At 41.2% G+C, this 16,585-nt stretch overlaps 1 protein-coding gene across 2 annotated transcripts in view; it reads left to right on the top strand.

Moving 5' to 3' along the window:
- Positions 1-10,408, top strand: part of Adamts9 (ADAM metallopeptidase with thrombospondin type 1 motif 9) — a 157,054-nt gene extending 146,646 nt beyond the window's left edge. For both annotated transcript variants that reach the window (XM_051203300.1, XM_051203299.1), the window contains 2 exons: positions 7,249-7,343; positions 10,206-10,408. In XM_051203300.1, coding sequence (XP_051059257.1) covers positions 7,249-7,338 — 90 coding nt within the window. In that variant the 3' untranslated portion in view covers positions 7,339-7,343; positions 10,206-10,408. The remainder of the gene's footprint in view (positions 1-7,248; positions 7,344-10,205) is intronic.
- The last annotated feature ends 6,177 nt before the right edge of the window (positions 10,409-16,585 follow it).

The following is a 16,585-nucleotide window of genomic DNA, read 5'->3' as shown; positions in this document are numbered from 1 at the left end:
GGAGGGTCTGATGAAGTCTCACAGCCTCAGCTTAGATCCCTGCCCAGAGGCTAAGTGGACAAAAGCAACCATGACTCAGAGGTGAGGAGTAAAGGAAAATGTCCAAGTTCTGAGCTTGGGTGCCAGGAACATTCTGGCCCCCTCAACTGTAAATGTGCTCAGAGCATGAAAGGGCTCTTTTGGCCTGACCAGGATTCTGCCATAGAAGCTCTGCTCACCATCTTCAGGGCTGCCTGCCTGGTTTTCTCCCAGGGCAGAGATCTCCACTGGGTCTTCGGGGCCAGCAGCTGGAAGGGAGCCCACTTCTGGCTAGTTGGGGTTGGTGCTCAGGGTGTCTCCTGCCTTCCTATGTGCCTGACGAATTTTAAGACACAGGAAGCCTGTAGTCTGGGTCTGACATCTACCAGGAATCCACGTGCTATAGAAAGTCACTTTATAAAGCAATGAAAGGTACACTGTGGGGAGTAAAAGACCTTTTACCTCTGCATTGATTTACAACAACTGAGTTAAGAAAGGAACATACATGTTTGCACATGCATGTACATGGTATGGTGGAATCTGGAGTATGTGTGTGGACTGCCTGTGAAAACCCACTATTCACCCAAACCATTCGACAGACCTGCAACATGGGATCCCATAGATTCACATTTTCTATGCATGTACATTGTAGTCTGCACATTTCTATGGAAACAGTACAGTGTCTATGCAACTATCTGTATGTTCATTATTGTCTATATTTAGGGGAAATCGTATGTGCTATGTTTAGTAGGAAGTTTTAGAAAGAGTTAATCTTGCATGTTATCTTAACCCTAACTAACATTGCCTTTTAGGTCCTAAAACTATGATTCTAATTGTTAATATCTATGGATTTTAACAAACTTGGGCCTCCTTCCCCTTCCACTAAAGACAGACAAGTGAACATACTTCCATCAAAGGCAGGCCCCTCCCTAAATCACAGGCACCAGCTTCCCCGGAGAAAACTTAAAAATTAAGAATACAAGCTATGCCCAATGAGACAGTGAGTCATTTGCCCCATTTATATGCAACAATTGGAGCTATTATTAACAAATATTTATTTAAAAGAGAATTAGGCTGCAACAAAAAAATAAAAATCAGAGTTTCATTGCATGTCAGTGAGGGCTCTGGCTCCTTTTTTTTTTTTTTTTTTTTCCTGAAAGAAAGAAACTGTCTATGGCAGCCATGTTCTTCTTACTGTGCAGTTTTGTTTTGTTTTCAATCTGGCAACTGCCATGATGCTGACATGCTAGGACCATCATCAGCATCATCTGAGAGTGGTATCATCACTTTTAGCTTAGCTCCACTTCTGTTTTGCCTAAATTAGCAGTCTCAGTGGAGGAGGTAGTGTAACTGCTACAAAGCCAATATCACTTTTTTTTTCCCCATTTATGACTTCTCCAGCCTTTTCTGTTCAGTGAAGAACAGCTATGATGAAGGGTCTCACCAAATTGCTTTGTAATGACAGAGAGATATAGTCAACAAAGCACTGCATTCAGTCCCCCAGAACCCACGTAAAGTAGCCAGCTGGGCCTAACTGCATACACTTACAATCTCAGTGCTGATCCCTGAGCCTCACTGGCCAGCCAGTCTAGCCAATTTGGTGAGTGCTAGGCCAGTTAAGAGACCGTGTTTCAGCAAGTATGGAATGATACCCAGGTTCTATAAGGAATAAGTTTTTCCACCAGCCTGGACCCACCCTGGTGGCAGCCCCAATTAACACACAGACTCTGTATTAGATATAACTGCTGTTGGCCAGTTACTTGTTTCTTATCAGCTAGCTCTGTCTTAAGTATTAACCCATTTCTATTAATCTAAGTATTTCCACGTGGTCTCATCTTACCGGAGAGTGGGGCAGGACCTCTGTTCTCTCCGGTCTCCTCATGCTGACTCCTCCCTACTCCTTCCTTTTTCCTCCTTGTCTCCTAGTCCCTCCTGTCTTCCTTTCCTATTGGCCAACAGTACTTTACTCATTAACCAACAAGAGAAACATATTTACGGAATGTCATCTCCCATCAAGGTTCCACACAAACCATGTGTGCATTTACCTGCACACACAGATACACACACAGATACCAGTATGATAACAATAGCTAGTATTTGTTAAACACACAAGTTAGCAGGAGTCCTGTGCCAATGGCTGATGTGTGTCATTTCACCACAGCAAAGTGTAATGAGAGACCTATTTGCCCAATTTACAGATGCTCCCAAACCCTCAGCTTTAAAGAAGCCAATCCCAACCTCTGCAACCAAAAACAAGGTAGCCAATGCATCAGTAATCCCAAGCCCTGCAACCAATCAAAAGCAACCAGTGTATCAGTAAAGAGGCCTTGTCGGCTGCAGACCTGCTTTCCAGAGCCCCTCCTGGATGGGCTGGGAGAGTCTGGACTCAGCTTAGCTTTGATGATGCTGAAGATGAGCCTAGCATGTCAGCATCCTGGCAGCCTCTAACCTTCTGCTTACAGCTCCTGACTGTTCAGCCAGGGGCTGCAGCAACTACTTCCAGACTGAACTCAGCGCTTAGGAGCCAGGACCAAATGGGTGATGGGAATCACTTCCCACATCAGTCACACCCAAGTCCAAATGCATGAACATTTTAAAAAGAGAGAAAACATTTTGTTCTCTCATTTTTTTGTTAAGTTGGCAGTGTTTTTCTTTCTTGATCTCTCCTCCTGGACTCTTCCTTCCTGACCTAACAAAAACAAAACAAAATAGATTACTCATTCTTTGCAAGAGACATCACAACTGGGCTCTAGGAAGCAGGTCTTCAAGACCCTTGCCCCATTCTGGGGATGGAACCCACAGGTATGAGGTGAAGTATGTTCAGATCATTATTCTCAGTCATAGAGAAGGTACGGTTTTGTTTAAGGAGGCTGAGGGCCAGGGTTTACACAGCATGGTCAATACAGAGAGGGAAGTGTGACACTGCATTGAAACAGGGGACATTTCCAAAGTGTGGAAAAGCATTGGAGAAACTGATAGCAAGCCATTTACAGTCCAAAAGAGAATGCAGCTTTGTTTTTTTGATCATCTTATCCATTTAATACATGAGTGATTGGCATCACTATTAGCCTTACATAGCCCTTGGTCCTAGATGCTTCCAACTTTAATAAGATGTCACTTTTACATCATGGGTCTTATATTCTAGCATGAAAAACAAGTTAAAGAAAAATTATCCAGCTACAGAGTACTCAGAGCAGACAACACAGCCAAGAACATGTCCCAGAGGAAGCTGCCTCTGGACTGAGTTATGATGAATTTACCGGGATTGGTGGGACACATAAGAAAGAACAAAAGAGTATTTCAGGCAACAGAAGATGGTGTGTGCAAAGGGCCTGTGGAGCAAGATCATGGAATGTCAGAAATGGAAGTGAGGAAAAGAATGGCACAAGGCAAATGTGCCTAAGTGGCCCAACACTGGCTATGTGGGACTTTTTTTTTTTTCACAACTACACAATTTTAATTAAGCATGTTCATGTTTGCCAGACATTTATACAATTTTACTAGAGTTTTCTTTTGGTGTTTGCTTGTTTAAAAAGTGTATTGATTTGTTTATGTGTGTGTAACTGTCTGCATGAGCTTTACTCACTAGATATGTACAGGTACCCAAGGAGGCTTGAAGGTGTCAGGCCCCTGGAGCTGAAGTTAGAGGCAGTGGGTGTGAGCTGCCTGGTGTGGGTTCTCTTCAAGAGCAGTAAGCATTCTTAACTGCTGGGCCATCTCTCCAGCACTGTGATATCTGCTTTTCAAATGGTCATTTGCAACTGAAAAGTATATGGAAGCTGCTTGTTAAATAACCTAGTTAAATGGATTTTGAAATATGAGGATTCTTTTCTCCTCCTTTTGACTCCTCGAAGTCCAGGTCACTCTATTGGGGCTGCAGTGTGTGTTCAGGAAGCACAATCGCTGTGAGTGTGTGTGAATAGAGATGCATGCAGCTCCATATTGTAACTTGTGATAGCCCAGGAAGAATGTTTAAAAAGCTTAACATCACTTGTTTAAGCAATATTACTTTAGCATAGTGTAAGTCTTATGTGTAAGGGTTATTTTCCTCAGTTATAGGGTAAGTTTCTTATGAACTTGGTAGCAAAGCTAATGTTCAAAGTCACTAAAGGTTCACTTATGGTGTCAGGGAACAGTTTTTATTCTCTTCTCTGACCTCAAAATATTGGCTGATGTGTTCTTACACTCCTGAACAATGGGGCAAGTCAAGTGTTTGGGCTCTAGGTCTCAACAAAACTAATCTTAAAACTGTGGATGGTGACATCGCATGGGCTGGGCTCCCAGACTACTGAAAGGGAGACAGTGAGCTGAACACCAGCGTTCATCTCAAGGACTTGCAAGAATCTCTTCTTCTCCCCCCTCACCCCCCTCCCCACTTCTCTCCTCCTCTTATTCTTGCTAAAGAGATGATTCTCTTAGGCCAGTTTATTGCCTCTCTAACTGCTTTCCAGTTCTTGCTGTTAAACAAAATACAATTAACTCAGTGGGTAAATTATTTTTCTTAATTTGCTAACAGTTGAGCTACATGGAATGTACCTATTCTCACTTTTCATTTTTGTGAACAGAGTATTCTGCGTTGATATTTCATATTAAATCTTCCTCATTTTGACCACTGCTTTCTTGTAAGTTGGAAACATTGTTACAAGTGCTTAGTGTACTGATGTCAGTGTATGCTTTATTCCTTACACACATTTGTACTGCCGCTGTGTTTTAAACACAGTAATTTGTTTCCTAAAATTGATTACAGAACACTCCACATGCCGCTGTATATTAAAAGCAGGACATTTAAAACTCACTGTCTTCATCTTTTCTTGGTGTATCACAGTGCAACAGGCTGGTGTATTAGTTACTTGTCCCATTGCTATGACAAAATACCCAACAAAAGCAACTGAAAGGAGGAAGGGTTTACTCTGGTTCAGTCTCAGGGTACAGTCCATCATGGTGAGAAGGTGTGGTGACAGGAAGATGAGGTGAGACAGCGATCACATTGCATCCCCAGCCAGATTTCAAAAAGATGAAAGGGTGGGTGGTGCTTTCTGATTCTTCTGGTCTTTGACTCAGTCTGAGCTCTGAGCTGCATTCAGAGTGGGTGTTCCCTTCTCTGAAACAACACCCAGGGTCTCTTCCTAGGTGATTCTAAAATCCAGACAAGTTGACAATGAAGAATAACCCTCACAACGATAGTGTGAAAATGTTTATAATCTCACAGTACACCTCACACTCCCAAGAGCTGAATTGCATGACTGGGGTTCATGGTGTGTTGGGCAACAGCATGAAGCTGGAAATCGCCCATTTCTTTCTTTCTTCCTTCCTTCCTTTCTTTCTTTCTTGTTTTTCTTCTTCTTCATGTTTTATTCATGAGTAAAGATTTAAAGAGGAGAATAACATAGGCTATAACACTTAGGACATAAAACTGTTGGAATTTTAATGTCCATAGTATCTTCCTCAGTTACTACCTTGGAAAGGAGTAATCACTCAACAAAACATAGTGATTATACATATCTGGCTTTCTTCTTGGCTCTGGGTTATCACTTCTATCTTTTCCTGTGTTGAAGGCAGTGGTTTTTTTTTCACTAATTAGAACTATAGATAAGAACATATTCTTAGTAAGTGTAATAACATCAAAATCTTCCATAGTCGTATTTTGAATAATCTATGAAAAATATCTAGCCCTGTCTCTAATTTGGCTGTGTGTGATGCCAGGGTCATATATTTGATGTGGTTAACATTTTTAAAGTTGAATATCCTTGTTTTTCATGAATCACATTTTCTACTTTCCTCTAAAATCTTAATTAATAATCAAAGTATAGATAATAATCACTCTTGCCACCTAATTCATCATGAAACTTTTAGACTGGAAGAAAAAAGTGGCTGGACATTAGTTGTAGTCAGTGTTTTCCTTTTTTTTTTTTTTTTTTTTTTACAATTAATTAGTTAATTTGTAATTTACTTATTTGTTCTTTGCGTCTTTCACATTGTGCATCTTTTTTAAAATTTTTATTTTACATATTGATCCCAGTTCCCTCTCCCTCCCTCACTCTTTCCCTCCTTCCTCCCCTCACATGCACACCAACCACCCTCCCTTCCCATCCCCCCCCACTCCACATGTAGGGTGATGTCATCCAGGAAGGGTCATATAAATCTGTCAAGTTTTTTGGAGTAGGGACCAGGACTTATCTCCTGTCTCTAGGTTAAGGCAGTATCCCTCCATGGGGGAATGTGCCCACAAAGTTTTTTTGTGCACCAGGAATACATCCTGGTTCTACTGTCTGAGGTCCCTTAGACTGCTTAGTCCTTCTGGCTGAGACCCATATTCAGGGGGTCTGAGTCAGGCCCATGCTGAATTCCCAGCTATCAGTCTGGGGGCCCATTAGCTCCTCCTTGTTCAGGTCAGCTGTCTCTATATGTTTCTGCAACCTGGTCTTGTCCTCTCCCGAATGCTGGGACTCAGGATGTTCCATGCACCGATAGGAGGATCTAGCCTGGGTCTGGCACTCTCCAGGTGAGGCCTCTTTATCAGAGGCCTGGTGACTGGGGTCAAGGATCCAGCCTGCAGGAACTCAGAGTGGTCCTGTGGGGATAGGCGGATCTCTGAGAGGGGCCCAGAATTCCAGTAGAGGACCAGCAGTGGGGATCAGAGACCAGGCAGGTGAGGATTCCGGGTTGTCCTGTGTGGATAGGCATGTCTAGTATGCTCAGAGCAGCTCCAGGAAGTTACCCGAAGGTGGCAGGATTGTTGGCTCCACCCTCTGTCCTAATGCTCAAACAGAGCGGTGGGACATTGGGCCACCAATTTCTCTTAATACAGCATGTAGGTACATAAATGATGCTGGCCATGCAAAAATTTGAATTTTGTACAAGTTTCAGATGTAAAGACACACTAGTCTTAGTTTGATTTTTCTCAACTGAATAGAAAAGTCAAAACTAACCAGGCTTGGAGATGTCTACCTAAAATCCCCAAACCCTGGGAGGTAGAGGACAGACTGGGATACATAGCAAAACCTTTGCTTTGTCTCAGACAAACCAACAAAAGGGTAAAAACCAATCTAGCTTTTATAGGTCATCCAGAAACAGGTGGTGGATTTGACCTTGTCTGTTGACCTGTGCAATTAGACATAAATGGGTATGTTGACTTTCATTTCAACACTTATTATAGGTGCAAGAATTCATTTCCCTCAAAACCATTGCAAGCCCTGAAATCACTAACCTCAATGATATGTATTTTTGCAGGATGGTACCCGGGTCCTAGGGAAATGCGGCGGTTACTGTGGGAAGTGCACTCCATCCTCTGGCACGGGTCTGGAGGTGCGAGTTTCATAACTGAGGTAAGTCCCCTCCCTGCCCCTTTCATTTTAGCCTGTAGCCTGATGGTGAACAATATGGGTGAGTGTTATTTCCTCCCGACAGGGCTACTGTCAAGAATCATGAAGCTGACCCTATAATAACATTCTTGCTTATCTGTCTTTCTGTGCCTGCGGCTATCTGTTGCTCACCGTTGAACCCAAGTCCTCTGGCCTCACACATTAAGTTCCTCTGCATTGCCTGTTGAAAATGCTGCCATCTGGGCTTGCTTCACCTCCAAGAATCTTACTTCTTAAGGTCTCTGGTAGAACCAGAGATCTATGTTCTAGTTATTGGGAACTGTGAAGTAGGAGGCTTAGATGAACACTACAAGAATATAATAATCACAGTAGCACCGGTGTTTGCCGGGCTTCCCCTGTGCTGAGCAACTTACAGACACATTTTCATCAAATCTTCACAAGGAAATTATGATGTGGAGCTCTTGTCTTATTTTGCAGTAAAGGAAGCTGAGGCCCACTGTTTCCTTAAGGTCACAGTGACATTCCCATGCAGGCAGGCCCCAGAGATAACTCACACCAACAGCATTGCTCTCCATCACTGCAGTGTCACAGACCTGCCACCACAGTGGGGCCAACAGCTCATCGGAGATCGTTATCAATGTGGATCTTAGCCCATCCCCACCCCCACCTCCCACCACCCCCACCCTGATCTCCACTCCACCCCCACCCCCGGTGTACAAGGAACCAGAATCTATTCTGTCAAAAATTCACAGAAGAATCTTTCCCTTGCCAACAAATGCTCCCTCTGCTGAGCAAAAGACTAAACTGCTCACTTTTCATTACCCTGGTGCCTTCAGCTACATCGCACAGATCAACAAACCTGTGTGACCTTGCAACACTGTCCCTGAACTTCCAGTGGCCCATTCAGTTCCCTCAACAGCTCATTCCCACTTCAACACATGAGTTACTATTTGACAAATGTTTAAGTAAACATCAGTATTGGAAGTGTTCTTTATATATAACAGGCTCTTGCTTATAGCCCAAGCTAGCCTCAAACGTAGGTCTTTATGCCTCTGTCTCCCAAGTGCGGGATTGCAGGTGCACACCATGCAGAATTGCAGTCTTCAATTAGTATTATTTGTGTTGCAAAAGGCAAGGAAAATACGTTAAATACCTGAGATGCCCATGTGTTGTACCCTCTTCAGGCACAGCTTCATAGGGCTCCACAGTAGTGTCCTTCTCCATCCATCAGCAGTGAGCCCCTCATGTTGTTTCTTCCTCAACATGTCATTGTCCCCACACCCACCTTGCTAAGATGACATCATCATTATAGCTTATGATTAAGCTGTTCACAACCATTCTGCAAAATAACTTCTAGATAACCCGGGTTAGATTCCCAGCACCCATATGGCAGTCCCATCTGTATTTTCAGTTCCAGAAATCTGATACCCCTTTCTGGCCACCATGGCCACCAGACACACATATAACACATAGACATACAGGCAATCAAGGCCTACATGCAAAATAATAAATAAATAAACAAACAAACAAACAAACAAACACCTCTCCCTATCTCTGGTGGGATCACATGGTCAGTTCTGAAGTAGAGTGTCTGGTGGCCTGAGATTTTGTGCCTACCGGGAGTCACATGACTGATAGCTTCATTTGGAAGATGATCACTTCTAAGAGCAAGAAGAGATTTGACCTGGGACTATAGCTCAGTGATAAAACACTCTCCCAACATGAACAAGGCAAGGGTTTGACCCTTAGAGCAAGCACAATGAACAAAACAACAGTGTGTGAGCTCCTGGATAGCTTAGTGTAAGGAGTACGGTTTTTCCGCCCGCTGACACTGGTCTTGTCCCGCCGCCGCACCAGCCCCAAATAATGCACAGAGACTTTGTATTCGATACAATGCTATTGGCCAGGTGCTAGTTTCTTATCGGCTAGCTCTGTCTTAATTATTAACCCATTTCTATGTATTTCCACGTGGTCTTACCAGCGAGAGGCGGCTGGCGGTTCTATTCTCTCCAGATTCTCCATCTTGACTCTCCTTCCTCCTTCCTCTTCGTCTTCTAGTCCCGCCTATCTAGCTTTCCTATTGGCCAACAGTGCTTTATTCATTAACCAGTATGAGAAACTTATACAGAATGACATCTCCCATCAGCTTAGGCTAGAGAATAACACATGTATGTACACACACACACATAACACACACACACAGTGGGGAAGAGGGAGAGAAAGAGAGAGAGGTGGGGTGGAAGCAGGCAAAACTCACCAGATATACGCTAGAGACCCCATTTTCATATGTGTTTTATACCTACTTTTCTTGTGTATGTTATCTGTAATAAAATATGAATACATTTGTACGAAATTTACATGTATAAATTTACATGTATGTGAGAAGTCTAGAAGGAGCTGTCCTAACATTTGAATATTATCTCAGATAAGATTTCTAGGCACTGATCTTTCATTCTTCTGTAATTGTTCTTTTTTCCCCTTTCTTTTTAAATTATACTCATTTATTCATATGTGTCTGTGATGGTGTGTGCACATGCCTGCATGTGCCCGTGGATCTGAGAACAACTCACAGCAGTTGGTCTTCACCTTCCAGCACGTGTCTTTTCTTGCTATGCCACTTGCTTTCTCTCCTTCTATGATGCTGGGGGTCAAACCCAGGACCTCTATTAGACAGACACCCCTCCAATGTTGCAGTCACTTCTGTGTTGCTTATGGCAAAGAAATAAGTAAATAGGTGGCCAAATAAACAAGCATTCACTTTCTAACCTGGAGAAGATCCTAAGTGACCCTTTGTAATTCTGCATATGGAAGTGCCTGGTTCACTTTGGTGTGGAAGGTTTATAACTCCTGGTTCATTTCTTTCAGGAGCTCTGAAGAGGAAGCCATTATGGAATGGATGAAGGACAGTAATACAATACCTCCACCTTAAATTTGGGTGCAAATGTGTGCGTGTGTGCGGACCTGTCTGCTCGTGTGTGTGAATGTGTGTGTATATGTGTGTACATATGCATATATATAAATATATATAAATATATATATATATATATATATATATATATATACAGGTTGAGCATCCCTTATCCAAAAATTTAAAGACTGAAATTTAAAGACTCCAAGTTCGGAAACCTTTTGAGTCTCAGCATGAGATCTCAACTGGAAATTTCCATGCCATGAAAATTGGTTTCATATTCAAAATTTGTTGAAGTACCATACAAAATTACATTTCTGTCATGTATGTAAAGGTGTATAGTAAACACTAATGAGGTCCATATCCCATGTTATTGGGCATGTATTGAACTCTTCTGCTGCTTAAATCTATACCAAAATCTCCTAGTAAACCCCAACTCCATTTAAAGGAAAAAAAGCATAAATGAATACCAGGTTTAGATTTGAGTCCCAGCCCCAAGATATCTCATTTGCATATGAGAGATGTCTCCAAGTCTTCAAAATGTCTGAACTACACCCTGATGGTCTCAAGCATTTCAAGGAGCGATACTCAACCTGTGGAATACCCTAATGATGTAAAGTTTAATATTTATGTTTGAAATTATTTATTGTGATGTAATATTTTTGTACGTAAAATGATTTTATTGTGACTATGCATGTCAGACCGCTGCATTTTACGTACTCTACATTATATGTAGTATATGACAAAGTGACCCTTCATTATCACGGTACACTGTTGTTTACTTTTTACCTGAAAATGTGTTTTACTGTTACATTTTGAGAATTGTAATTATTTTTTTTAACAACCTAGCTGTCATCAAGGTGCTACGTGAGTTGAATAAGGGTATTTTTGGCAATTGTGGGAACGTTTCATTAGCCAGTAAGTGAGTTAGCAACATCACTGATTGTACCAACTGCTAATTATAGTATCTATTCCGTTTCACGTGATCTCTGGGAGAAATATGCTGCCTTGGTGCTAATATTATATGTTCTTAAAGTAATCTTCAGAGTAAAAAAATAACACCACTAAAAGGGAGTAACATACAATTCCCAAGGGATAAAATCACTCGTCTAGAGTAAGACCCACTATTTACACTTATTTTTAGACCTGACTTTTTGGATGGTAGCTAGATTCATTTCTTCCTGCTGTTGTTGGTAATATGCTTTACTCTGGTCCATGGTGCCTTGGACTCCTTCAGTCATTGGAAGGGTCCACCAATAGCTTGATTACGGAGTGACACTGGGAAAGGGAGGTTCGCCTGCTGTTTTGTCAAGATATCCTCAAAGACATACAAGTTTACGAGCATCAAGACAAAGGATATACAGCAGGATCATAGCCTTAACACCCCTCAGCATATTTGTGGCCTTCAGCACCTTTAAGCATACTCAGAGAACTACAGGAGCAGATTCTGAGCCGTGGAGATTGACCACCTTTACATGAAAACTTTGGCCAATGATATGACTTCCCTTCAGGCTGTGAGCCTAATACCCTGCCGGGTTTCCTGTGGTCTTCAGCATTTGTGTGAAAAATAAACTGGCACATAAGATGCCCAAGTCTTTCTGATCTTCCTCGAATCCACCCTTTGTTACTTCTTTCAAAAATGCAAGTGCTGAAGCAGTGGTCACAAGACATTTTGCTTGAGAAAGCCTGCCCAAGCTTTCCAAGACCAAAGAGATTAGGAAAACCCTGTCAGTATTCTCCGACTTCATAGAACTACCAGAGCACGGTATACTCACTGTATGAACAAGTGTCATCCTCTATTGTTAATATATGTGAAACATATTACAAATAAATATCGTGGCCACATCCAAACCATATGTGGTTGGTTCTCTTGGCTTCTGGACTCTTGATTAACTTTGATCAATATTCAAATACAAATGTCTCTAGGGTTTTTTTCCCCTATACTTTTGAGATTACAATATAATTACATCATTTTCCCCAACCCCTTTCTCTCTCCATTGCTGTAAAGGACACTATAACCACAGCAACATTTCTAAAGGAAAACATTTAATTGGGATGGCTTACATTTTGAGAGGTTTAGTCCATTATCATCACGGTGTGGCATGGCAGCGTTCAGGCATACATAGTGTTGTAGCTGAGAATCCTACATCTTGATAGATAGGCAACAGGAGTGGTCCCTTTCACTGGGTGTGACTTGAGCATATGTGAACCCTCAAAGCCTGCCTCCACAGTGACACATTTCCTCCAAAAAGACTATACCTACTCCAACAAGGCTATAGCTCCCATTAATGCCATTCCTTCTGGGGGACATTGTTGTTTTTATCTAAGTTGTCCTATCTACCAATAAAGAGTCAGCAGTCAGATATCGGGGTAAAACCTGCTGGATGACAAAAGTCAAGAAACAACCAGCTTATTTTGACCAGAGACCCAGCAAGAGAAACCTCTCCATTCATCCACCCACCACAAGAAGATCATGAATCTCTAAGTGCCTCCCTCCTCCTTCCTGTGAGTCTCTCTATTTGTATTCCTGGCTCCTCCATTCTCTCAATGGCTAATTCCTGTCAATCAGTAACTGGCTTCGCCCCCTGATGCGAGGTTAATTTTATTAACACAGCCTCCAAGTTTCACAGTACCATCAAATATCCCACAACAGGGTATTTTCTTTCAAACCATCACCTCTCTGTGTTCTCTTTCAAGTTCACGGCCCCTTTTCTCATTAATTGTTATTACATATATAAACATAACTTGCTCAGTCTATATAATGTTACTTGTATGTATGTTTTCAGGGCTAACCTTTGGTATTGCATAACCAGCTAAAGTTGCAGTTTCGTGGTCTTTTCCCCATCCACTTTGACATGTCTCTTGTTGTTATCCTTGTTCAGTTCATGTGTAGGTAGTCATATTAATGAGATCATGCATGTAGCTTTTGACATTCTTTGGAGATAACATTCTCCCGGCCAACTCCCTTATACTCTGGCTCTGATTATCTTTCTATCTCTCTTCTACAATGTTCCCTTAGTAGGAATATATTCATTGGGACTATGCTCCACAACTCTGATATATGTAAACGTATATATAATTTTTATGTATTAAGTGGTTGTGTATTATAGATGGTTAATAATATGATTCCTTATGACCTTTCAGACATCCTTATTATTTTGCCTCCTCCTTCCTTCTGTATTTATCTCCCTCACTTCCCTAATTAGATACCCTTTTTTCTCACTTCTCTGATCAGATCATTTGTACTCTACTATTCCCCTTTCTATTGCTCCCCCCCACCCCCCACACACCCTGGAAATTGTCCCTTTTTCTTCTTTCCTTGTTTCTGTAGTTGCTCCGGAATATGTACACACATCTGAAGCTTTGAAGCTAGGAGCCTCTGTTAGTAGTATTCAGACATCTGTACTGGCCTGTTCTTGGGGTTCTGACAGGATGTGCTCTCAGCTGTAGTCACTAAGAGCACCACCTGTGCATATTCAGTATGTTCCCTTTTCAAGTGCCCAATCCCATTCCTCTTTCTCTCTTCTTTTCCTCTCTCTGTTCCCCCCTCTCCCTCTCTCTCCCTCTCTCTCTTTCTCTCTCTCTCTCCCCTCCCTCTTTTCTTTCTCCTCTCCTGCTGTTCCTGCCTTCCGAGGCCAGTCTCTCCCCTTCCCTTTCTGTTTTTTTTTTTTTTTTTTTATGATTCCTTTCCCTTATTAAAAACCAAAAATAAAAACCAAAACCCTGCTGCTTGAACCCTGTCCCAAGGCATCTTTCTCTCCCATGCCGTTTTTCTTAAATTAGAACCACCTCTGATGAGAGAGAACATGTGATGTTTGTCTTTCTGGGTCTGGTTACCTCATTCAACAAGGTATTTTTTAGTTCCATCTGTTTACCTGCAAGGACCATGATTTTATTTTTCTCTACAGCTGAATAGCATTCATTAGTATATGTACCACATTTTCATTCTCCATTTGTTGGCTGAGGACATTTAGGTAGCTTCCATTTCCTAGCTACTGTGACTACAGCAGCAATGAACATGGCCAAGCAAATATCTATAGAATACGGTGTTGAGTCCTTAGGGCATATGCCCCCAAAAATGATATAGCTGGGTCTTATTGTAGATTTATATTTAGGTTTTTGAGAATTCTCCATACTGATTTCCATAGTGGTTGTACCAGTTTGCATCCCCAACAAAAATGAATGAGGATTGGTTCTCCCTTCTCACATCTATACCAGCATTTATTGTTAATTGTTTTGTTGATCTTTGCCATCCTAATGGGGATAAGATAAGCCCTCAAGGTGTTTTTAATTTTCATTTCCCTAGTTTCTAGGGACAAAGAAAAATTTCTTTTTCTTCTTTTGAGAAATCTCTGTTCAGGTCTTAGGCTCATTTTTTAAATGGGTCATTGTTGGTTAGGATTTTTGTTTCGCTTTTTGTTTGTTTTTACTTTTGCTTTTGTTCTTTATTTTTTTGAGGGTTTTTTTTTAAATATATATATTCTGGATATTAATCTTCTGTCAGCCACCAGTCAGACAGACACAAGAAGCAGAGAAAGTAAGATATACAGAAAGAAAGAAAGGTAAAAGGCCCCAAGGCAAAACATTGATGAAGAGAAACAGTTTAATCTATATAAGAGCTAGCAAAAAAAATGAGCATAAGATAAGGCCAAGCATTCATAATTAATATCAAGTCTTTGTGTCATGATTTGGGGGTTGGTTGGTGGCCCAAAAGAAAAAGCCTGCTACACTTTGGTCTTCTTTACTGTCTATATTGCTTTGACTAAGGCTTCGAGCACTATAAAGAAAAGGAGTGGAGAGTGTAGATTTCTTTCTTTTGTTCATAACTGTAGTGGACATCCTTTGAGTTTTCTCCATGGAGTATGATGTTGGCTATGGTCTTATTGTATCTTGTCTTTATTCTATTGAGATTTGTTCCCTGAATCCATAAAGTCCCCAGACTCTTATCATGAAGAGACAGTGTATTTTGTCAAATGTCTTTCCTGCAGCTAATGAGGTGACTATGCATTTTCTGTCATTGAGTCTGTATGATTGCATTTATTGATTTATGTATATCGAAAAACCCTTGTATCTCTGGAGTGAAGGCAATTTGATCTTGGAAAATTCTCTTTTTAATATTATCCTGAATTCAGTTTGCAAGTACATTACTGAGAATGTGTGTGAGGAAATGGATGAATACTTCTTTTGTTATTATTGGGTCTTTGACTGTGTTTAGTATTAGAGTAATACGGGCTTCATAAGAAGATTTGTGAGGAGCCTCTTCCATTCTTTCCTGTGGAATAATCTGAGTGATATTAGTGCTAGTTCTCTGTCAGGGTCTGGTAGAATTCTGTGCTGATTCCACCTGGCTTGGGCTTATTTCAGTTGCTTCTATCTTATTAGCTATCATGTGCTTGTTTGAATTATTTACTTCATCTTGATTTAGCATTAGTAGGTCATATGCATCTATGTGGTGGTTTAAGAGAAAATGGCCCCCCAAAGGGAGTGGCACTCTTAGAAGGTGTGGCCTTATTGGAGGAAGTGTGTCACTGTGGGGATGGGCTTTGATGTCTTTTCCTCAAGCTTCACTTAGTGTGACAGTCAGGTGACTTTCTGTTCCCTGCAAGACAGCACGCTCAGTTCCAGCACCCTATCACCTGTATGCCACCGTGCTCCCTGCCATGATGATAATGGACTGAACTGTTAAATGTTTTCATCATAAGAGTTGCCATTGCCAGGCATTGGTGGCACACGCCTTTAATCCCAGCATTCTGGAGGCAGAGGTAGGTGGATCTCTGTGAGTTCAAGTCCAGTCTGGTCTACAGAGCTAGTTATAGGACAGGCTCCAAAGCAATACAGAGAAACCCTGCCTTGAAAAAAAAATCAAAATCAAAACAAAACAAAACAAAACAAAAAAAAAATAGAGTTGCCATGGTCATGGTGTCTCATCACAGCAATAAAAAACCAAACTAAGACAATCTAGAAATTCATCCATTTCTTTTAGGTTTTCCGAATTAGTAGAATATAGATTTTATAAAGTATGTCTTTATGGTTCTCTGAGACTCCTTAGTGCCTGTCATCGTATCTCCCTTTTCAACTCAACTTTTACTAATTTGAGTCTTCTCTCTTTCTTTTGGCTAATTTAGCCAAAGGTTTGTCAATGTTATTAATCTTTTCCAAGAACCAAGAATCTTTTTCATTGAGTGTTTGTACTGTTTTTCATTTGTTTGTTCCTACGTTCACCCCTGATTTGATTATCTCTTCCCATCTTCTGTTTTAGGTTAAGTTTTTTCCTTGTTTTTCCAAGATCTTCAGGTGTATCAATAAGTTTTAATTTGAGATATTCTATATTTTTTTT

The sequence above is a fragment of the Phodopus roborovskii genome, unplaced genomic scaffold, assembly GCF_943737965.1.
Source record: "Phodopus roborovskii unplaced genomic scaffold, PHOROB, whole genome shotgun sequence".
In the NCBI taxonomy this organism is placed as follows: domain Eukaryota; kingdom Metazoa; phylum Chordata; class Mammalia; order Rodentia; family Cricetidae; genus Phodopus; species Phodopus roborovskii.
This window is presented reverse-complemented; position numbering and strand designations above follow the sequence as displayed.